The 24,153-nt window shown below is 34.9% G+C and overlaps 1 protein-coding gene across 1 annotated transcript; it reads right to left on the bottom strand.

The window, feature by feature from the left end:
- Window positions 1–1,667: 1,667 nt before the first annotated feature.
- Window positions 1,668–22,149, bottom strand: LOC106673000 (spectrin alpha chain). Its single transcript, XM_024227250.1, has 32 exons — window positions 21,940–22,149; window positions 18,469–18,636; window positions 18,315–18,410; window positions 17,972–18,238; window positions 17,508–17,885; window positions 17,100–17,438; window positions 16,803–17,042; window positions 16,142–16,327; window positions 15,776–16,064; window positions 14,341–14,525; window positions 14,116–14,268; window positions 13,686–14,051; window positions 13,331–13,558; window positions 13,135–13,269; window positions 12,568–12,828; window positions 12,269–12,460; window positions 11,955–12,191; window positions 11,615–11,896; window positions 11,407–11,469; window positions 10,470–10,694; window positions 9,992–10,390; window positions 9,461–9,716; window positions 7,030–7,412; window positions 5,844–5,974; window positions 5,568–5,772; window positions 5,303–5,507; window positions 5,100–5,220; window positions 4,547–5,029; window positions 4,110–4,164; window positions 2,190–2,568; window positions 1,963–2,129; window positions 1,668–1,889 (listed from the first exon to the last, which is right to left on the bottom strand). Exons 2-32 carry the CDS (start codon window positions 18,619–18,621, stop codon window positions 1,761–1,763), a joined length of 7,188 nt encoding a protein of 2,395 aa, XP_024083018.1. The 5' UTR covers window positions 18,622–18,636; window positions 21,940–22,149; the 3' UTR covers window positions 1,668–1,760.
- Window positions 22,150–24,153: the final 2,004 nt, after the last annotated feature.

The raw sequence follows: 24,153 nt of genomic DNA, 5'->3' as shown, positions 1-24,153 counted from the left end.
AATCATTACAATTAATTAAGGTTTTTAGTTGAGATGAAAAAAAGTTAATGGCACGAGAGGGATTCAAACCCACGACCTTCGGCTAGATACGCCGCTGCTCTACCACCTGAGCTATCGTGACCTCGATCCGCTCGGACATCAACTCCCCATCTCAACCCCCCCTTATGAGTTTTCCCTCCTTTTGCCATTTTTCAAATGTCGTGTAATCGGTTTGGATTCTCGACAACAATTGAAATGGCGACAGAGAGCTTTAATGAAGTGTACTTCATTTTAATTCATTATATTCACTAATTTCGTGGCCCGCTTGACCAATTAAATCATTACAATTAATTAAGGTTTTTAGTTGAGATGAAAAACAGTTAATGGCACGAGAGGGATTCGAACCCACGACCTACGTCCGAGCGGATCGAGGTCACGATAGCTCAGGTGGTAGAGTGGCGGCGTATCTAGCCAAAGGTCGTGGGTTCGAATCCCTCTCGTGCCATTAACTTTTTTTCATCTCAACTAAAAACCTTAATTAATTTTAATAATAACCTTATGGCTCCGAGGATGGATCCTCTGTTAATGGCTGGGTCGTGAGAAGACTTTTGTTTGCAAATATCCGGTGCTACAAAATGGGTAGATACAGTCAGTGGCTGACTGAGTATGAACTAGTGAGTCATTAGTTGAGTGGCACTGGTCAGAGTTTGTCTCTATGGAGTAGTGAGCTTTGGTGGGGGGGGGGTCTAGTTTTAACTTAAATACATCCTTTGTGGATTTTAATGTTTTGAAACGTGAAGACCTGAATTACTTGTCTTACCATCTTTATGACGATTTTGGAAGAAGAGCCAACCCATATGAATATTTGACTCTCCAAGATATAAAATTTACATATCCCAAAGTTTCTTTTTTCATTATGAGATTTTTCTCCCATATCTTTTCTTGGTCTATCCACCAAAAAAAATTTCTTGGGAAAGAGACTTTTCTATTTCTTTAAACTGGCAAATTTTGGAAGGACTCCCAAGAAATTGGCTGTTCCATTTTCCTTTATTGGAAATTTCTTCCAATTTGTCATTTGTGAGGGTCGGTCCCCCAGAGCAACCCATCACAAGGTAGTTGAATAAAGGTGATCACTTTCATGTGATCCAGTAAAATGGGATCTGAAAATATACATATAGCACAATAATTTATTGCTATTCTGTCCCCCTGGATTTTTGTTTTAACTTGTCATATTTTTACATTTTTACTGCTACATATATGAACGAGATACCGGGTTAATGTACATTAAATTTTAATATATTTAGAGATAGAGTGCATTTGAAAAATAACATCTGCATTATTTCTTGATATTTCACATAAATGTTCAATTTGGTCATTAGGTAGGATAGATAAAAGGTATTAAAGCAGAATATAAACAATCGGCAAACTTTATTTTCAAAAGAATGCAATCTTAAAATGTTTTTTGGATTTGAACGATTGATAGATGAATTAATTTCGAGCTGCAGCCAAAGCAGAAATATTATATTTTAATTAAAAAAATAAATATATTAATTAGACTTTTGTTTCACTAAATAACTTACATAAAATAAAGGTTGTTTTGATATATAAAATGCGTTTTGCCCACTAACAGTGATTAAATAATATTTTGACTGACTAAAAAGTAACATTTTTAAAAGAGAATAAGATAGTGAAATTGCATTTTTAGTATAATCAGCTAATGTATAAATAAACTAAAAAAATTTCTGGTGAGAATTAAAATAATGTGTAGAAATGTGCCTCTTTTAGTTTTGGAAGATAGTCCTTGTGAATTGGATGTAGTCGAGAGCTCCAGAAATTGTCCTTTCACCCCTCTGATCGACGTAAGGCTGCATTCTTGCTACACAATAATCTGCCATCTCTTCGGTAAGATTCTGTCGACAACAAAACAATATATTGTAAAATAAATAAAGACGATAAAAGCCCGAGTTGTGAAGTAGGACTCACAGCATAGAGTTCCTCTTTGGTTACATAAGGACGGTCTCCAGCAGTGATAGCTCTAAAAGCATTTTCAATCTCCTCGGAGCTTTGCACGTTTTCAGTTTCTTTGCTGATCATAAATGCCATGTACTCTTGAAGCGACACATAGCCATCCCGGTTTGGATCCACTAAATCTGATATAAAACAGGTATTTAATTGAATGCAATGAGTAAATTCAATTTGAAAAATATTACCGAGAATAGCTTGGAATTCCGGGTCAGGCTGGCCTTCTTCTACCATGGGTAGATCGTAACCCAGTGCTCGTAGGCAACTCTTGAATTCATGCTGGTTAAGGCGTCCACTTTTCTCTTTGTCAAAATGCTTGAACATCATGCTAAACTCCTTCAGGGCATCCTCCGAGACACCAGAGTGGTTACGGGCTTGAATCTGTTGCTCGAGGTTGTGCTGCATTCTCATTCCGAGTTGGTCCAGCTGGTCCCACTGTTGTGCTAAACCGACTGTACTATGCTCAGTGTATCGGTTATCAAGAATCAAGTGTTCTTCCAATGTCGCTCCAAGTTCTTCAATTTTTTTAAGGTCAAACTTCCTTGAACGAACTTCTGTTGCTTTTTTCTGTTAATCATTTAAAATTAGTTAAATGGGTTAAAAAATGTATTAAAAATTAAATAAAGGAACTTTTGCTAGAATTATTATAATTTTTGGACATAGTAGTTCATTGCTCAGGTACAAGGGTGTATCAAACATAAGTAAAATTGTCAGAAGGGTTGTAAAAACCTAAAAGGTGAATGAAAAAGAAGTGCGTCTCCGTGGAGCAACAGATTATTATCATTATCATCAGACCAACGGGGTAAATCCAACCAACATTTTGAGGCAATTAAAAGGGACATCACTCTGCCAAGAACCTACATTTTTATTGGCTCAAAAAATTTTCTGGACCCCAAAAGACATGTATGACTGAGGCAGCATGCAACTTTTCATGTTAACTTTCTCCACAATAAACGCCCAATTAATGCCAATATTAAGAAAAATTGGCAGAAGTGACATTCTTATACTTGACAACACCAGGCCTCATATGGCTAATGCCACAAGGCAAAAATGCAGCAGGATAGGAAAACATTAGAACATCCACCTTATATTCTTGACTTTTATCTTTCTGGAAGCACACGGAGGCCAGTATTTTGACAATGAAGTGTGGAATCATTTGTGCTCCAATGACTACAAGAATGCCCCAAGAATATTTATGAATGGGAACATCCTCCACACTGGGAGTATTCCAATGGGAAAAATGTATTTCTAGGGTAGAAGAATATGTAGGAAAATATACTACATAATGTATTTATATTATTTTGTATACATGTATACAACTCCGAAGCAAATCTCTTCTTACAATATACTACAACAACGTTCCTATCCTAAATCTGCCTGCATTCGTTACCTTGGGTTCGACCTTGACTCACACTTCATGGAATCACCATATACAACTGAAATTACAAGACCTAAACAGACTATGGTTTAGTCAACAAACTTATAAGACGACATTCTAACATAAACATGAAAAACAAACTTACAATTTACAAAACGCTACTACTGCCAGTTGGGTCATACGTGATAGAACTGTGGGGTACTGCAAGCCTTTCAATCCAACGCTTTCAATCTTAAGTCCTCAGATCAATTATAAATGCTCCATATTATGTCTCCACAATGACCTTAAAATCCTATTTATCCAAACATAATTCCTCAAAAATGTACCAAGTTCCACAAAAATCTCTCCCATCTCCCCAATAATCTCGCCCAAGCCTTGTCCAACAGAACACATCCATATAACCCTATAAGCTGTCTCAAGAGGAAATGGCCTTCACGACCTACTTTCAGAAGGGTAGTCAGTGAAGTGAATAAACTAGGAAGGAATAAACAAGAGAATAATATTAATTATCTGTTTCCCACAATGTAAATATGTAAATATATACATGTTCATCAAATTACATACTTTAACTAAGAATTGCAGACTGTAATAAAAAATTGTGTAAATAATCCAGAAAGCAAAAATTTATGCTAGAGTGGTTTTACAAGCCTGTTTTATTTATTTATTTTTTAAATTAAGATTTTACTAACTTTTGCAGTGATAAATTTGATATTAAATGAGGAAATGTTACCTTGGTAGCATCCAGTTGTTGCTCTAGCGAACCTGATCCCTCCATCATTGATGTCCTGGAAAAATAATTGTATATTTATGCACAAAAAGCTTATAACTGTGTAAAATAAAATATTAATAATTCTAAAATATATTATATAATATAGTTGTTAATAAACTTCTACTTTCTTATATTTATCATTAGCCTTAGCCAATTATATATTTATTTGACCTAAATTTAGTTCTTTGGTTACTAACATCCAAATGCACTGTAAGAATAAGAAAACCAGGACTATGGCGATACTCAAACTGTTGATGAATAAATATTCAATAAATTGCAGATAAAATAACCAGCATAGACAATGAATACATTTTTCTTATTTTATAATTGTTTACCTATTATAATAATTCGTAGTAGATCTAATAATATTAACTATTGTTGACAACTAAATTAATCACCTTGTTTCAGTAAGCCAGTGATGGAAAGCATTAGCATGTTTAGCAAAGTCTTTCCGGAGTTTGTCATTCTCCTCTTGGCGGTGGGCTTCCTTGGCAAGCTCATCATCTCGCTCCTTGATTATTTTCTGAAGGTTGCGCCAAGTGTCTTCAAGAGCTTCCATTGTAAACCAGGTATATGGATTTGGGCCAACATTGAAACTCTTTATTTGCTGGTCGAGTGCTGCTAGGGCCTCAAAGTCTGCTTGGGCTGAAGAAAGCGAGGCCTGGAAATTCGAGTGGGCATCTCGTAATGCCCTAATCTCTTCGATTGAATTACACCTGACTGGGTCAGTGAGGTCCTCCTCGGCATTTTCAAACCACGAATTAAAGGCAGAAGCCTTCTTCGCGAATGTAAGATACAATTCTTCAATCTGTTTAAACTGCTCCTGCATCTGTAGAAGCCTCTGCTTCCTTGCATTGGAATCATTCCGCAATTTTTGCCATCTGATAAGTTGAATAACATAATGGTAAGTAGATAAAATCATTTAAAAAATTAAAATTGAAAAAATCAGACCTTTGCATGACATCAGCATGTCGTTTGAGAATAGCATCATTTTGATCATGTTTTGAGTCAATTAATTGATCTTTTAATGATGTTATATTCTGAATACCTTCATGTTCAAATGCTAAGAGACCTAAGAAGCAAAAATAGTTTTACTTTTAAACTGATAAAATCACACTTAAAAGTGAATACGGTGGTAAATGCAATCAAATTACCCGCATCAAATGTCTCTTGCTTAGTAAGCAATGTCTGGACCGTTGACAAGTCCCTTCCGAATTCTTCTGAACGTACATGTGTTTCCTTATCTGCCACCCAAGATTCGACAACATCAGCCTTCCACATAAACTGTAGGTATGCCGAGTTGTCCATCAAACGTGTTTTCCTTCGTCCGGCCAAACTTGACAGCATATCGAGTTTGTTCTAAAAAAAATTGTTGCGTTATTGTTTAAAAATGATACGACGGCGAAAGAAGCGATTTACCTGAAGTTGAATGCACCTCTGAGAAATACTGTCAGAATGGTGGTTTCCCTCTGCCATAAGGCTCTGACCCGCATTGCAGATATCGGCACAACGATCGCGATGGGCAGTAAAATCAGTTTCAAAAGCATCATGCTTTTTAAGCAGCCCCTGAACAGCTGCCATTGTATCACCGTAATCTTCCACAGAGAGCAGTTGTTGTTTTTCACTGAATTAAAGCAGAAATTAAAAACAAATTGTTCATCTTTAAAGTAAATATAAAATATAAAGCTTTTATACCTAATCCAAGCTTCCTCCTCCTCAAGTTTTGCCAAAAACTGTTGATATGTCAAAGATTCATCGAGTTTTTGTCCCCTTGTGGCTGCCAACTGTTTCAACTCTGACCAAGCTTGATTCAAACATTTCAGCCTCTGCAGCACACAAAATGTTTTAGTTATAAGGAAATTATATGGCCTTAATGAGGTCTAACACTGGAAGAGACATTTGTCAATTTTTAATTATTTTTTTATTATTTTGTACCTTTAAAGTTACTAATTTATATACAGTGGTACCTTGAGATATGAGTGCCCTAGCATGTAAATTTTTGAGATACGAGACATCAATATTTCAAAATTTGAGTTACAAGCCAGAATTTGAGATGGTGCTATGGTGATGTCACAACCACCATGTCACTCAGATCCCCACTCTATTGCTTGTTCAGTTCACAAGTTTACCCCACTGCAGAAGTATTTCTGTTGTATTTAGTTTCCATTTTGTGTTTTTCTGCCTTATTTTTTATGTGCCTGCAGTTATTTAGCAATTTTTGTGCATAGTATAATTCATTATTAATTTGTACAATTAATTACGCAAAACAGAAGTGAAGCTTTTAATTTGTGCTATGTATAAGCCAATGGGCTCCACCAAAAATCGGTTGATTTCTTTAGATTCTGTTTGACATGTACATTTGTTTTTTATGTATTTGGTTTTATTTTGTTTATATACAATAATTATTAATTAAAAAGCCATAATTATAAAAAAATGGTAATAAATAATGGAGTTGATTTGATTTCATAAGCAATGAAGTGAAGCATTTAATTTGTGCTATGCATAAGCCAATAGGCTCCACCAAAAATCTGTTGATTTCTTCAGATTCTGTTTTACATGAACATTTGTTTTTTATTTATTTGGTTTTATTTTGTTTATATACAATCATTATTAATTTAAAAAAACCATAATTATAAAAATGGAAATAAATAATCGAGTTGAATTGATTTTTTGAGGGCTGGTATGAATTAATCTCATTTCAATTAATTTCAATGGGAAAAACGATTTTTGATTTGTGCTTTTGAGTTACGAGCTTAGTTAATTTACCTAGTATGTATCTAAAAGTATCACTGTACTAATTTTTGGAAGATTTGAAAGTAAAGTAGAGATTTTGGGGGGGATTATATCTGAATTGACTTTGTACATGTTATGCTTCACAAACCTTTTCAATTTCTGGTACTCCTAAATTAGAGACATCCATGAGCTTCTCACCAGCTTCTTGTACAGCCTGTATGGCAGGTTCATGTGAAGCTAGTTCAGCTTCAAGCCGCTTGTGCTTCTTTTTGAGGTTTTGCACCCCAGTGAGGTCACGGCCGTAATCATCAGAGCCAACCAAAAGTTTTTTCTCCTTAATCCACGACTCTTCATCAGCAATATCTCTGAAGAATTGGTGTAGAGTATTGGCTTCATTAAGACGGGCTTGCCTATGAGCAGCTAAGTTCTTTATACGCTCATAACGTTCATTTATTGACTGGCGTTTCTCTTGGATGCTTGCTGTATCAAACTGCCCACTTTCAATTAAGGAATCTGCTTGAGAATTCATATCTGAGAATAAATAATACATTTTCATGAATTCATAGTATTGCAATAGCATAAAATATCTCTCTTCAATTAACAATTAATCTAACATATTTTATTAGAAAGCAATTTGTAATGATTGACTTGATGTGCAATAGATTTTAGTTGCTTATTAACATAAGTAACTAGGCATTTTAATGTTAATAGTACATCAATAACAAGAATAATAGACCGTCTTTTAAGACCGATCCCACACAACAAACTTTTGAATGGTTAACAGTTTAAGGTTGATTCACTTATTACAGAATGACATGACATCAGCAAACAGCAACGTAACAAACCCTTGCTGGCAACACACGCTTTACATTCAATCACCACCATCAATATTTGCTCTGATTGGTTTTTATTTATTTATTTTTCCCATTCTATAACATATTTTGTAATCATGGCCAGATTAATAGAAAAAAATTAGGAATGAATTCATTATTTTGGATAAGTAAGAAAAAGACAGCAATACAGTTCAAAAAAGAAAATGAATATGCAAAGTACTTACAAAAAGAAATCATGGAAAGAATACCATACCCTACTTAAAGTATTCAAGAATGATGAAATATGTTTCTATAAATACTTGTCTCAATACCAGTTTTATGGGCTTTAAGTAAAATTGAAAACAGAGTTCATAAAATACCACTTTTCAGGATGATACAGCACGGAATGTCACGTCAAAATTTTATTTGAAACTATTCTCGATGGATCCTGTCATTAACATTGCATTCCGTTATGTCTCTATGTGAATGTTATCACAAGTATGTTATGTATCATAAGTTACTTGACACTGACTTTCTGTAAAATGCGAGTCAACCTTTAGTCGGTGCTTACTTATTGAGCATTAAGACATGAGCGCACACACCCAAACGATTTTAGCCAGCCAATAGCTGGACAGCTTGCCTTATCCCCTTCCAATTAAAAAACTGACTCTCGGCAGATTCTTATCAGGTGTACCTATGCGAGTGCACATACTTGGCCAACCAATAATTAGCTGTTTAATTTGTGTAACGGGATTTGTGATCAATACATTAAAAATCATTACGGATGTTAATTTGTATCCCTGTTAATAATTAGTTTGTAATTTAATTAGAAAATCTTTTTATGTAAATAATATTTGGCCAATAAAATATTAACTATCTTTAAAAAAAATCTTGTATCATGCTGTAAGCCAGTCCCTGCTGTCTTGGAATAAGTTCTAGTTGTTAAAGTAAGAACAAAAAAAGATAGTTTAAAAGATCAAAAAAGGTTATAAAAAAGGCTGTAAATTGGAATGGGCAATGACCCATATTAGGACAGAAACAATTTGACGTCCCCCACCAATCTGGGAACATAACTCCTTAATAGTTAAGCAGTTGGCCAAAGGGTGTCACAGCACAGACAGGAGCAATGCAACATTCCTCACAAACCAGGGTAGCATAGCCCTGCAATAATTACAGAATTGGACAAATAAATAAGAATGTCGAAACGTGTCACAGACCCAGATGGGAGTCCACGAGCCAGGAAAACATCAAGTTGTAATAGTTGAAAAACCAATCAAATAAATAATGACAATTGAGTTATATAGTGCTGAAGGGTTGTCACAAGACAAAACATGTGACGTGGGACAGCATAAATCAGTCACATCAACCAGATGTGTGACACCCATTTTCATCAGTCCATTCGTGGCGTGGGAACTGAAAAACTGCTAAACTATTTTATTTTAAATTTCATCTAATCAACTTTACTCCAAAAGAACTAGTCTATTAACATAAAAAACCACAACACAATTCAAAAAATACACAAGGTCCAAATGTTCTGTGAAATGGATAAAAATAGTCGTCTTTCTCAAATATGTAACATATAATTCAGTAGCAGTGCCCTAATGTTGGACTATATGTAGCGAAAGCTTGGCGAATTGTTGGCATAAATTTATAACTTCATTCGACTATAAACCTGATCCTCTTCAACATTGAAAAAAACTGGTCGATCCTCTCCATAGCATTTATGTACTGTAATATTTCAAACCTAAACTGTAATAAAATAAATACCTTTAATTCTATCATCATGAGCATGTATGTCAGCCTCAACAAGCTGGTGTTTTTTAATGAGGTTTTGGACTGAGGCTAAATCTTTTCCAGAATCTTCCGAAGTCAATAAACTCTCCACCTCTCCCAACCAAAAGTCTAAATCCTTTACAGCAGCTATGTAGGTCCTCTGTTTATTGGCTTCTTTCAGCTTTAATGATTTCTCTGTTGTCTTTTGAGTGAGAAATTCCCATTGGTCAGCAATTGAAGCAAGTCGTTTCTACAACGAATAAGTTTTTACTTATACATATATTGGGAGGCAATTAAATAAGGGATAACATTTTAAAAGTTTTTTTTAATGAACGTTAATCAACTGGGATAAAAATGATTCAAAATAAACCACAATCGGGCTTATTTTTTTGAATTTGTTATTTGTATATTTTATTGTCCAATTAATCAATTTAAATTTTAAATTTACTTAAATTATTAAAATCACTGTTACTTTAACTTAAAGATATTGATACAACTGTACATTTTAAAAATAATTCAACATACCTGAACAGCATCTTCTGACCCTGCACACTGGTGTTTATCAATTAGGTTCTGACCCATAGCAAGCACACTTTGAATTCGATCAGCATTAGCAGCAAGTTCAGCCTCGAATGCTTGATGCTTTTGATGTTTGGATTGAATGTTCGCCGGGTCTTTGTAACTTTCTTCAGTAGCCAGCTGTAGCTTTTCAGCTATCCAATTTTCCATTTCATCTGCATCTCTACTGAATTGCTGAAGTGTCTGACTCTCGCCGAGTCTAGATCGCTTTTCAATCAACGCTTCTTTTAAGTGACGCCACCTGTCCAGGACCTGTTTTCTCTTATCATCAATTAATTTGGCCGCATAATGGTCTGCAGCCATCAACTGATCAGCAAGGGTTTGCAACGCTGCAATTTTCTCTTCCTAAACAGAAATAAAACAAAAATTAAATCATAATAATACAATTTGAACAAAGATAATTTAATAAGTTAAAGTTACTAACATGGGCGTTAATGGCCTTGTCAAAGTCTTCATGTTTTTTAATCAAAGCCTCAACATTGTCACCCTTGGAATCAACTTCCTCTGCAGAAAGAAAAGCTTCCCTAGCTGACATCCAATTTTCAGCTTGTTCACAGTCCCTGTAGAACAGTTGAAGCTCCAAACACTGATCAAGCTGCATCCTTCTCGCAATCCAGGCCCTAGAGAAGCAGAAAAAAATTAAATAAACATCCTCAAATTAATTGTATTTGTACAGCTATACAATAATTTAAAAAATTTTAGTTTTTATTCAAAATTATGACAGCTAATTCTAAACTTTCACATTAAATAAGTAGAAGTGCTGACTCTTGAGATTTATAATATTTTTAGTTTTAATTTAAATTATTTTTTCAAAGAAAACATTTTGTATCCTGAATATTTGTTTATATATATATATTGGTAATAATCATCACAATGGTTAAGGCAATGACTCAGCGTTCATCATCCAAGGTTCCAGGTTTGAACCCGACATATTTACAAATGGGCTTTAAAAAATTTAGTTGATTTTATTTAAAGATTTTACCACTTAGTTGATGCATATATGTAGTACCTTCATATAGTATACACCTATAGTAATGTAACTGTCACACTGTCACGTATAACATTTATATATATATANTATGTATATGTATGTGTATGTATATATATATATATATGTATATATGTAGAAGCTGTAAGCAACAACGCAATATATAGGATGCATTTTAGAAATACTTATGCAAAAATAACATAGGTTTTAGTTTCACTCCAATAAGCGGTTTATAAAATAATAAAACAAAATTTAGATTGAAAATCTTTATCTTCATACTCTCTTTATGTTAAACTTTATGAAATGAATATTTATCAGGAAAAAAATTATGTAAAAAACAAAAAATTAAACAAACAACAGTTAGACCACATTAAAGTTGGCGATATTTCAATACCTGCGAGACACCATAGCGTGCATCTATCTCTGTGCGGTAATTCTAAAAAAACAAAATGAACTTTTGAACCCTAGTCTTTTTTTTATTTTTTTTTGTTTTAATGTATTTATTCTTTGATTTTTAAACAAAAGAACGCGGCCTCAAGTCTATCAATTTTAAGGGATCACTTAGCTTTAATTATTATTACCTGGTGCCTTTCAAGAAGGGCCTCTGCCCCAGTGACATCAGAAGCTAATTCATCACTAGACACTAAACCCATCATAGAATTTATCCAAGACATGAGGTCACGGTAATCACTCAGGAATCTCTGAAGGTCATAAGAATCAAGAAGTTTTTCTTTTCTCGAATTGGCTTTAGCTGTCAGTTGTGTCCATTCCTCATTTATGTCCTTTTGCTTTGCGTAAGTCTGCTCTGCTGTTTCTGGATGGGTCTGCATAAGCCTGTTTGCTGTTTCATCCAGTTGTCGGATCTACAATGCACATAAAAAAAATATAAACCTTGACTTCAATCAAAATGTAAATAATCACCTTGTCACCAAGTGCAGCGAGGTCTCTTTCAAGCCCTTCATGCTTTCTCTGGAGTGCTTGCACACTCCTAAGGTCTTTTCCAAGGTCATCGTTGTTTAGAGCCTCTTCTTTTTCCTGAATCCAGTCTTTTGTCTCATCCACATCTCGATGGAATCGCTGTACCTCGTGAGCTGAGCCTAACTGTGTAGCCCTCTCTTGAGTTAATTGTTGCAAACCTGTCCATTTCTCATTCAAATCCTACAATTTTTATTTATTTTGTAAATGCCTTTAAAATGATAACGGCCCAAAATAAAAGACATTAAAAATATATGCACCTTGAGTTGCGTTTGAATTTTAACAGCAGCTTCTGTCTGCCCTAGAGTCATCAACTGCATCGCGATTTCATTCATTTCGGCTAATCGAACTTCGTTCGCTTTGAGGTCGGATTGAAAATCGTCAAATTTTTTTTGCATAACCTCTACCTGCTCTAAGTCTTCTCCAATATCCTGAACCTGAGCATGATTTTCCTGCAAGTTTGCAAATTTCATAGTAATATTTTAAAAAATGTAACGTAGTATATTTTAAAAATGTAACGTGAAGATTGAAAAAGAATAAAATCACATAGGTGATATACCTTGTCCTTTATCCAGGTAGCAAGTTCAGCAGCTTCCCTCACAAGAACATATGCTTTTACTGTTTCGTTCAACTTGTTCTGTCGTTCTTTGGCAAGGTCAAGGAGATTTTTGTACTGAGTTTCAATCTGATTCTGTCTAGCTGCTATAGAGCTACTATCGGCTAAATTCTGTTGTGAGGCACTAAGACCAGCCTCCATTTTCTTGACATATGCGGCTGGGACAAAGCCCTGTCTGTCATTCACTTCGACTTTCCACCAATCCTATGAAGATATACAGTGAATTTCTATATTTTTCGTAACATCACAAACAAATTTTTTTTTTAAAGTTAATATGTTCCTTTATTCAAGGATTTAATGCATGGTCTCCAACATTATTGGTTTATGTGCAAAGATGCAACCCCTCAAAAAATATTTTAAAAAGGAGCAAATATTATTATTACAAGATATTACCCAGCACTGCATATTTTGTAAAGTTTTCCCCACCTACAAGTTATATATTTATCTCTATTATTTATTATTATTTTATTTTAAATTAATTATTATTATTATTATTATTATTATTATTACCTTATTGTTGGAATTAAGAAGAGTTAAAACATCTCCCTTCTTCATTGAGACCTCTCTGGGTGACTTTTCAGTATAGTCATAAAGAGCCATAACACATTCTTTTCCAGTGACATCGATAACAGGTGTTTCTTGTTGCTGATCATTTAAAATAAATTCTGATGAATATCAGAATGAAAATAAGAAACACATTACTTACTCTACATGATTCTGCTTGGTCTTTGAGAGCGCTTATCGTGTTTCCAAAAGCTTCTAAATCTGAAACAAGTGCTTCATGTTTCTTTAAAAGGGCTTCACTCGAATCTTCATCTTTGCCGAAATCTTGGTTCACGACCATAGGTTCTTTTTCTTTCATCCATGATTCTGCTTCATTTGCATCTGCAAAGTACTGATGGGCTTGCAACGAATCCTCCAAGTCTTCTTTGCGCTACATACAATTAAATAATTAGTTGAAATTTAATTATATTTATTATTTTAATAATGAATATTTTTGTCTCAATCTATGGAATATAATAAATAATAAGATTTTTAAAAAATTATCTCATTGTAGTCACCTGAACTGCTTTTTCCTTGAGCTGGGTCCAATGCATGGTCAACTCGTTAGTCCTCCGACTGATCTCATCACTAGCAAAATGATTATCTGCTATCATTTGGTGACCAGCTTGGCTTACTGCAGAGATGCGGCTCTCATGGTTGTTTATCTCAGCTAATACAGCCTGGTGTTTCTTCATCAAATTCTGCACCCCAATCAAGTCCCTGCCACGGTTGGTGGATGCCGCAATAGGTTCCTTCTCTCTAATCCAAGCTTCTTCATCCTCTATATCTCTGAACAATTGTTGTACTTGAAGGGAATCTAAGAGTCTTTGCTTTCTAATGCTCATTGGTTTCTGAAGGGCTGCATATCTATCTGTAACTGCTTCCTAGAATTGCAATACCGTTTAAATAAATTATTCATCACGCAAGTTTTCACAGTGAGAAAATAACCTGTTTAGCTTTAATGTTATCAGCATCAAAATGTCCCCTTTCAACAAATTGTGATGCTGCCACACGAATTCCTTCAATTCGATCCTGGTGAGAGCCAACATCTGCTTCAAGTAGAGCATGCTTTTTTTGTAAATTTTGAACACTAGTCAAATCCTGAATAAAGTGTATATATTTATATAAAAACATATTTTTTAGAATTCATATTTATATTCTAAGATAACTAACTTTTCCATAATCTTCAGAGTGAAGTTGCCCTTCTATCTCTGTAAACCAAAGTTCAATGTCTTCAACAGTTCTATTGAATTGTTGCTGCTGAGATGCTTCTTGGAGTTTTGATCCTTTTTTCTCAGTTTCTGCTTCGAGCAATTCCCATAACTTAATTATCTCCTCCATTCTTGAGCTTATACGATCTACGGTACAATTTTTTAATTAATTGTGACAGAAAAATATTAACAGAAATAGTAAACATTGGGTGAGTAGATTCACATTTTCTAATTGATGGTTCCACTCACATTTTTTTTTACAACTCCTTAATCAAACATTTGGTCTCATCACAATCCATCTTGAACTATTTAAGTGTGAAAGAGTCAATAGGTTAAACAAAAAAATTTTGTGAATAGAATCATCATCTACAAAAAGTAGCAACAGTTTAGCATGAACATGCTTTAGCCATGGCCTAACCACCTGAAAATATCACGAAAAACCGACCCCCTTGATTGATGCTGGATCGACAAACAAACGGTATCCAAACGTTCTTCAAACAATAACAAACAACACTCGAATAATCCCTGAACACTGTTTGAATGATCTGCCAACGATAAACCAATGTTCCTTTGTGTTTCTCAGATATTATTTAGCGTTACATGAACATTCCTCAATCAATGCTCCAATGTTACATTGTGTTAAATTATACAAGAAAATGTCAACCAATGAATTCTGCATTCAAAAAACCAGCATTCGAGAATCAAGAATCAAAAATTCAGTAGCCAGTTGGCTCAAGTATGTTTGTGCTTCTACAAGTCTGGGAGTCCAGACTGGTAAGACACGAAGCTCCAAGTTTTTTACAATATTTAACGTAATCACTGTAAAGTTGTTGATATTGAAAAGAAGGTACAAATAGGTATTGCTTAGACGAAACCTATATAAAACATAGTGGGGGTTGTTTTCGGAAATTTAAATAATGTTATAAATGTCATGAACACTTGTATCTTGCTAAATGTTGTGGGGCTGATTTAAAGAATTTCTACAATTTTAAACTCAGCAAGTTTGAGATATTTGCAAGGTAGAGTACATAAAAGAGATTGTGAAATTTTTCAATTCAATGTTGGTTAGGGTTTTATGTTGACTGCAGGGTGATGAACCTAAAATTGGGTCGCCAAATCATTTTGTTCTGTTTTGTTCTGTCTATCCTCGCTAGGTTGGTCACTTTTCGAACAATAGTGAAATTTCAAAGTGTCACGCCAACCCAATGATGATAGGCAAACCAAAATGATCTTTAATAATAAAATTTCATAAAAATGTCATTATGAAATGTTTCTCAGCTAGGTATGAAAATGGCTTCGTGCTTACAAACGTAGCATTTGATAAGATTTTAATGGGTTTGAATATAAAAAAATTCTGATGACTATTAAATTATTTGTTCAATAAGGAAGGTATGTACCTGACGCATAGTGATTGGAATTCAACAACCCCTGCCCTGTAGATGTAATCTCCTCCATCCTAGAGTGATTGGCATTGAGTTCCTGCTCGAAGTTCTGCTGTTTCTGAACCTTTCCATTAAGATTGGTCGGATCAAGATAACTATCATCAGTGGCAAACTTGAGTTTTTCATTAATCCACCCTTTGGTCTCATCACAATCCCTCTCGAACTGTTGAAGCGTGAAAGAGTCATCCAGTATGGACCTACGTTCACTTGATTTCTCAAGAAGAGCTGATCTTCTTTGTAAAAGCTAAAAGAAAAACATTCCTTGTAAACAATTACTTGTATACAATAAAATAATAATTTGAAGTTTGTTTTATAAATTACCAATGATCTTCGCTGTGACACATCATCTGCAGCATAATGGCCTTCGATCAATTTAGTAGCAAACTCATCAAGAGCCTTTATCTTTTCTTCTTGAGCAGCAAGTGACTTTTCAAAATCCTCATGCTTCTTAATCAATGCTTCAACGGAATCAAGAGAATCACCCAAATCATCATTAGCCAAGAATGCCTTTAAAAGTGAAATTATGCAATATGTCATTTTGTTAATAAATGCAAATTGTGGGGTTTTATCAATAAAGATATAAAAACCTTATGGCAGCCAAATGTTGATGGCAAATGTTTAAATTTATTTTGACATTGAGGAATTAACAAGTAGCTAGAATTTCAATTTCAACCCTCCTACTGGCAGTATTTTTTTTTAAATTTTACTTTTTAAATTATAACCTGCTAGAAGGTAAGCTGCATTGTGTGTGTTAATATTTGTAAAACAGAAAATTGATTATTTTTTATTTATAGTGAAAATATCACCCTCTTGGCTAGTAGTTACATAGTCACAGACCCATTACCACCCTGGAATTCCTGACACCTTCCCACTACCAAAACAGCAATATCATCATAGTAGTTCAATACTTCTACACTCTACTGCCATTTGGCTGGCCGGGTTAGACCTCTAATGACAATAAAAACTATAATATTGTACGTACCTCTTGTTTAGCCATCCAAGTGTCTGCTTGTTCTGTATCCCTATAAAAAAGTTGTAAGTCCATGCATTGGTCATAAAGGAGTCTTCTTTCATTCCAAAGTGATATCAATGCTGTTTTCTCCGACTCAAGCATAGCTAGCTTTTCTTTTACTTCAGCTGCAGCGTAATGGTTTCTCTGCAAGAGCACTTCACCTGCTTCTGCTGTTGACTTAAAACTGTCCTCTCTTGCGTCAATTTCTCCCTTGAATGTATAATAGATTTTAGTTAAATTTGAATGTGTGAATGTGTAATATCATACCTTGTGTTCTTGGTGTCGTTCTAAGAGAGCTTCAGCCCCTGCAACGTCCTTTGCCAATTCATCAGCGGAAATTATTGCTTTCATATCATTTATCCAAGAAATTAAATCACGAAAATCTGCCAAGAACCTATGGAGGTAGTATGATTCATTAAGCTTCTGCCTTCGCTCTTTAGCTTTCGCTGTCAGTCTCTCCCAGTAAGAAACAATCTCGGCTCTCTTTGCTTGAATTTGCTCTGCGTGATCAGAATGTATAGCACACAATCTGTCAGCTTCCTTCCCCAAAGTCGAAACTTTATCTTCTAGAGCTGCAAGGTCTCTTTCAACTCCTTCATGCTTGCGCTTTAGAGTATATAAATATATATTATTTATGTTATTTATTTTTTTAAATTAGATTAGGAAAATACGTACTTGCAAAGTCTGCACACTTGCTAAATCCCGCCCATAATCATCAGATGAAAGAACTACATCTTTCTCGGCAATCCATGCTACAGTCTCATCAGCGTCTCTATTCAGTCGTTGGATTTCATGAGCTCCAAAGAGCTTCTCTTGCCTCATGAGTGACTGCTGTTTAAGACGCTGCCAGGCCTCATTCAGCTCTTCCTTTCTCCTTAAGATAGTCTCTCTTTCAGGATGCCCGTCAGACATAAGCTTGTCGGCCAACTCATTTACTTCAGTAACACGATAGTCCTGTGAGGCCATATCCTTCTGGAATTCATCGAACTTCCTTTGGAGAACCTCAACATGCTCCAAGTCTTGTCCAAATTCATCAGTCGTCACAAACATTTCCTGCACATACAAAATGCACCAAATACTGTAAGGTGGATTTCTTATATTCCATTAGAACTACAATAAATGTGAGGTCGTTTATTTACCTTGTCTTTAATCCAGAACATAACTTCATCACATTGTCTCAAAAATTGCACCAAAATAAGGGCTTGATTGAGTTTCATTCCTTTCTCAGCAAGCTTTGAAAGAAGGAGCTCCCACAACTTATGAAGCTCATCAAGGCGCTGTCGTATAGTTTCACTTGCATAATGTCCCTGATTAATCATTTCCAATCCAGTGTAGTCAAGTGTTACAATTGCATTACTGTGTGCTGATACTTCAGCCTCAAATGCCTGGTGTTTCTGAATTTTTGCCTAAAATAATAATTATAATTATTAATTAAAATAAAAATTATGGATTTGTTGACTGTCTTTTTCAACATTATATTACCTGCAGATTTGTTGGGTCTTTATAGCTCTCATCAGACGCAGCTTGGAGTTTTTCGTTAATCCATGATTCAAGCTCATCTGCATCTCGTTTAAAATACTGTGAAACTCAAATCATTAATATTCAACATGTACAATCTTCAGAGTATTTTTAATACCTGGAATCTTCTTGAGTCCTCCAACTTTTGTCGTTTCGCTCGTGCTTCCGACTTAAAGTCACCATAGCGATTGAGGACTTGCTCTCTCCTTTCTTGGATGTCGTCAGCAGTCTCAAGAATCCTCACCTCCTTTGGTGTTATAGTAGGATCCATTGCTCCGGAGTACAGCTGCAAAACATTACCATTAAATTTTTTTTGCCAATAAAAAAAATATTAAGAAGAAAAGTTTGATTGTGGGTAATAAGAATGTGTCCATAGGAGTCTATAATAATGTCTATAATTTAGGAATGAAAATATTAACAATGAAGGGAGCAAATAAACTATTAAAAATATTTGTCTAAACAAGAGACTCATAACAGTTTTGACTAAGCCCGTTCACTTAAAACTACATTGAATGTTAATGAGTATATGAAAAAAAGTGTCCTCACAAAGAACTCATATTTAAAATGGTGTATAGAAATACACCTGGCATGAAAAAATACTAAGTTTGTGAATTTGAAGTACGCAAAGTGTAGTAGAAGGCCAAGGTAGTAGGTAGAGTAATGTAGGCATCTAAGATTTTGCATCATAATCATAGATGAAAAAAATATTACACTTCTAGTTTATATAACTATAAAATCTAAAAACTTTGAATTTAATTAAATTATTAAAACGCAACAAAGAATCAAGTTCATTTTGATATATGAATTGATTAATAAAACCATTACTTTATTGAAACAGATACTTAAAAATCTTGTGCTGCTGTTAATTATTTTTTGTGAGGATCAATCTGCCTAGAAATAAATGATTACTTATTGTAGTTAAAAATAGTGTATTATTCATCATCAAGGGTGAAACAGCACATTTTGAATAGCGTTCTTTCACATACTCAAAGACAAAAATCCGACACTTTTATTTTGTTACTTATTTCAACAAAATTTATTGTTATATTAATTACAACATAGTTATTTTAATGTAAACCAAAATTAAAATTAGTTTAAAAATTACTGAGTTTTAATAAAAATTATTTTATTTAATTATAATGTCTTGAAAGAATATCCATCAAAACACCAGAAAATCATTTAGTGATAGATTAAAACTTAACTAACAATTATTACCTGGTTTTGCTCTTAATATGTTATTAAGAGCAAAACTAGGTACAAAAATTGTTAATCAAATTTTAATCATTCACTAAATGATCCTCGATGTTTCAGTAAATTTTCTTTCAAACCATTATAATTAAACATTTTTATTAACACTCCTGAATTTTAGATATCGTTTAATTTAGGTCACAATAAAATATGTATGTTGTAAGTAATATAACGATAAAATTGCAGATTGATTGAAATTAACAATAAAATTTGACCTCCTTTTTTTTATGTAGTGTATAATTTGGTAATTACCAATCATCCACTCGGTAATTACATTTAACCAACAGGCAACACAAAGAAACCTCACAATTTCATTCATACGCATAGTTTTTGTGGCTTCATTTGGTAATTATCAACAAAAATTGTGCAGTGATTTTGATTTATAGTTTGGCAAATTTTCAGGACTCGATATAAAATTATATTTCTTTAGAGGAATACAATAATATCATTTAAAAATTTAAACAGCTCTTGTAATTAAATGGTTTAATTATTTACTTGTACTTATTTATTACATGTAATCTAGATAATAATAAATCAAGCAGGACAAAAGATAGTCTGTTCCCTCTTCATCAGAAGTAAGCTATACCTATAGTGATTATTAAATACTTCAGTGGATCAACATAATTTTTTATTAAATCTATTTACTTTTTTAAAAAATATTTATTTTACTTGTACTCTATTCTTTTTTTTTTTTTTTTTTCCATCGTCTTTATTGAAATCTTTTCACCGTGAAAGACAAAGAGAAGAAAACAAAACTGGAAGTGGTGCTGATGAAGTCTACAAATTTTGTTTGTTTTTAGAGACAACTTTGATTCGAATTATTATCCCCAACCCATTAGTTTGACGTGAGCCAAGGATGGCCAATGTGTTGGTGCCCAACATTTGGCCAATATATTGCCTTTCATTGGCCAAGATTTGCTTAGTGTTTATGCACCTTAACAAACTGTTACAGAAGAAGAAGAAGAAAAATAACTTTATTGAGGACTGGTGTCCCCTAAGAAAAATACACATGAAATAAATAAAGTAAGTTCCTTCTATGAAATTAAAAATAATAGGAAATAAAAATATTGGCACAAGGCGCAAGCTTTAAGAAAAATAACAAGAATATTAAACAAAAATATCAAATATTAACGTAAAGTCTCTGTTTGGAGGGAGAGGAGGTGATTATACAAGTGGGATTTGAAAGAGTTCCAGAGTTTAGGGGCTTGGATTAGAAAAGATCTTTTGAAAGTATGGGTTGTATGTTACAAAAGGATAAGGTCAATTGCGAGTGTGATGTGAGGAGTTGAACTAGAGAGAATGGGTGATGTAAAGTTTGGGGAAAAGAAAGAAACCTAGGAAATACTGTGCATGAAAAGAGGGTAGAGCCAGGAAAGTTGGGAATATAACCCCGACACCCGGGACTTCGGTGGGGTGCCAGAAACAAATCTTACACAACAATTTATAATCTGCTTCAATCATGCATTCCCCCCTCGAGAGACGGCCATAAGCCACACAGCGGTAATCAAGGAAGGGACGTGGGAAGAGGCAAGGAGTTCGCAGGTGGAGAAAGGTGTCAGGACCGACAAAATAGGCTGAGGGAGGCGATACAATAGCGGCAAATTTGGGAAATGTGAGGATGCCAGGAAAGATTTTGGTCAAAGACTACTCCTAGGTTTTTAACAAAGGAGCAGAAAGGAATGGGATGGTTTTTTTACCATGAGAGGTAGATATTGGGGAGTAAATTATGGACCTAATAATTATGGTGGTGGATTTTGATGGATTGAGGGCTAGGGAATTTTTACATGCCCATTCATTGATGGAATTTATGTCTAAACAGACAGTATGTGAGTAGAACCATATTTTCCAAAAAGTGCCCCTTTTTTGACTAGATTATTTTCTCAATAAATTCTAGGTTTCTTAACGGTATGCACTCAACAATAATTAATAATGTATGTTAATATAGTATAAAATCAATCAACATTACTACGATTAGCGTAACTACTTATAAATCTTTAAGTGTTTGGTATTAATTTCCAACAGATCTAATTTTTAAGAACATTCACAGTCACACCCAAAGATAAGAATGGCAACAGACAAACGACAAAAAAATGTAACACAACTTGAACGTCTGCAAGTATTAGAATCTATTTATAATATTTAAACATAAAACTAGTAAGCATTTATTATGTAAGCATAATTACGGAAGTGAGCGTGCTATTTGTGTCGGGATGAAACTTATCGATTTTGTCGTGTTTGCCTTTGACGTTTAATGAAGACAAGGGCTTACATTAGTTTAAAGGAAAGGCGAGAAATGGGTGTGGTCAGACTGAAAAGTAGAAAAGCGGTGTCCTGTTCCTACCTCGGAGGCTCTGTTCTGTCTGGACGTCCGATTTCAATTCCAGGCGGAGTGGAAAAGCACCTCGAGAAGAAATGAGTCGGGATCGCAAAGGAAATCCCTTTTAGAAATTTGAAGACAAATAACGAGAGGTCGAGTGCGATATGGCGGCCGAGACAGGAGACGTGACGTCCACAAAACAGGGTCGCGGTGTTGCCCACTTCCTCGCCAGTCGGAGTCAAGCGCTCGCCGCAGCGCCCCCCTCCCTCTGGCTAGAGAGGAAATCGTCAATTGACCCACTCCGCTATCTTCACAGCCGGTGGGTGTGGGAGTTCCCCTATTTTTAGATTCAGTCTAATCTCTCAACTCGAGTAATAACGTAATATCCAATTCAATTTCTACCTTTTAAAAAAAGCGAGAAAAATTCCAGTTAAGGCAGTTTAGATCTGAACAGTCGAAATAACCAATTCGAAATCCGGGACGTCCCAAAGGGTGTTATGACTGCAGTTTACAAGTCAAAAGTTAAGGGTCAATGGATACAGGTCTGGACTGATAAACATGAAAACTAACTCCGGGAAATAAAGGACTCTGTACAAGCATGGCCTACTTCATACAGGAATAGAAGAAGTGGTTCTTGCAGAGTTGAGGATTGGACACGGTAGACCCACTAAAAGTCATTTGGTGGCGCGAGAAGCACCTCCCATTTGCGGATGTGCTATCAGATCATCATAATCAAACATATACTTACGTCATGCACATTATACACAGCCCATAGACTTCTGCACTCCTTGCCTACAAGCATCCAAAAAATACTAGACGATAACACGATAGTATACGCAATTTGTTTAATTTTCTAAAACAACAAATCTACTTGACAAAATATGAGCTTTTCACATTGTTTGTCCTTCTCTTTATCCCTTATTTTGTGCTAATAAAATATATTAAAAGGAAGAAGGTGGGAACAAAAAGGGGAAAATAAATAATGGATAAATGAATAAAAGAAGTAATATAATAGAATATATCCCGCGTCTTGCGCGTGTACCTTTCAGATAGTGAGATAGTCATTGGGACAACCATGACCCTTGGTGGTTGCGTTCCAAAAAAAAAAATTCGAACCAACCCAGTGAACCACAACCACCACAAATTACATGAAGGAGAAAGATGGTGTGAATTTGGTCATTAACCACCATTGATAATAATTAATTACAGTTCGTGGTCCGATTGGCCGAATAACGTTTTTCAATAAATTAATCTTTATGTAAGGTATTGGTTGAAATGAAAAAGTCAGTGTCACAAGCGGGATTCGAACCCACGGCCCTCGGCTAAATACGCCAAGTAGAGCACTTGGTAGAGCAGCGGCGTATTTAGCCGAGGGTCGTGGGTTCGAATCCCGCTCATGACACTGATTTTTTTATCTCAACCAATACCTTACATAAAGATTAATGAATTGATAATAATGCTTTATTGAACTTGAGAAAAATGACAATGTGCTTTCAATGAATTTTGCGGACATGGATCTTGGACGCGTCTTCCAGAATCCAGAGGTCGTTGGTAAAACAATCAAAAAGGAAAAAACACAGAATAAAATAAGAATAATAGTAGACTCGGAAATTAATGGAAAGAAAAGAAAGAAAACAATACAAATCAACATTTTTTCCTTTATTTCCCGGAGTTAGATTTCATGTATATTAGTCCAGACCTGTTACCATTGACCCTTGTAAACTACAATCTTATCACCCTTTGGGACGTCCCTGATTTGAAGGCCTGTAATGGCTGCTTCTTTTGCAGCTTTATCTGCCAAATGGTTTCCCTTAATATTTACATGCCCGGGAACCCAGACGAAATAAACGCTCCTTCCCGGCAGTTGGAGGCTCCCCAGTGACGCCAGTACCTCCTGCACATTGGGGTCATCTGAAATAACCATCCCTAATTAAATTCCTTAATTTACTCATATCTATAAGTCTATGCATGCCTAGCGTAACGAATTAAGGGCTGCGAATTGACAGATCAACTCTGGGGAGAGTGAAACATCCGCGATGAAATAACCGAATCTCACCCAGAGATGAGCACTCCGCTAAGAAATGGAATACAGTTTCAATAGAACTGTGTGGTGATTAGTGACCGTTAATCGAAGTTATGGTACCGTCTTCCAGAATCCACAGCATCTGAGTCAGCAAACTTCACTTCCATATAAATAGGGCTCAGGCGCTAGGACCGACAGTCTTCCGTTAGTCTTCT

This window comes from Cimex lectularius, unplaced genomic scaffold (genome assembly GCF_000648675.2).
Source record: "Cimex lectularius strain Harlan isolate CLEC.00 unplaced genomic scaffold, Clec_2.1 scaffold224, whole genome shotgun sequence".
NCBI classification, from domain to species: Eukaryota; Metazoa; Arthropoda; class Insecta; order Hemiptera; family Cimicidae; genus Cimex; species Cimex lectularius.
This window is presented reverse-complemented; position numbering and strand designations above follow the sequence as displayed.

Bases quoted from the DNA above. Each gene is read 5' to 3' on its own strand.
- LOC106673000 (XM_024227250.1), bottom strand. From the start codon at position 18,621: ATGGATCCTACTATAACACCAAAGGAGGTGAGGATTCTTGAGACTGCT. The intron at 17,439-17,507 runs GTACGTATTTTC...TATACTCTAAAG, and splicing joins CAAGTGTGCAGACTTTGCAA to CGCAAGCATGAAGGAGTTGA. The intron at 5,975-7,029 runs GTTTGTGAAGCA...TGTGTGCTGCAG, and splicing joins GAGTACCAGAAATTGAAAAG to AGGCTGAAATGTTTGAATCA.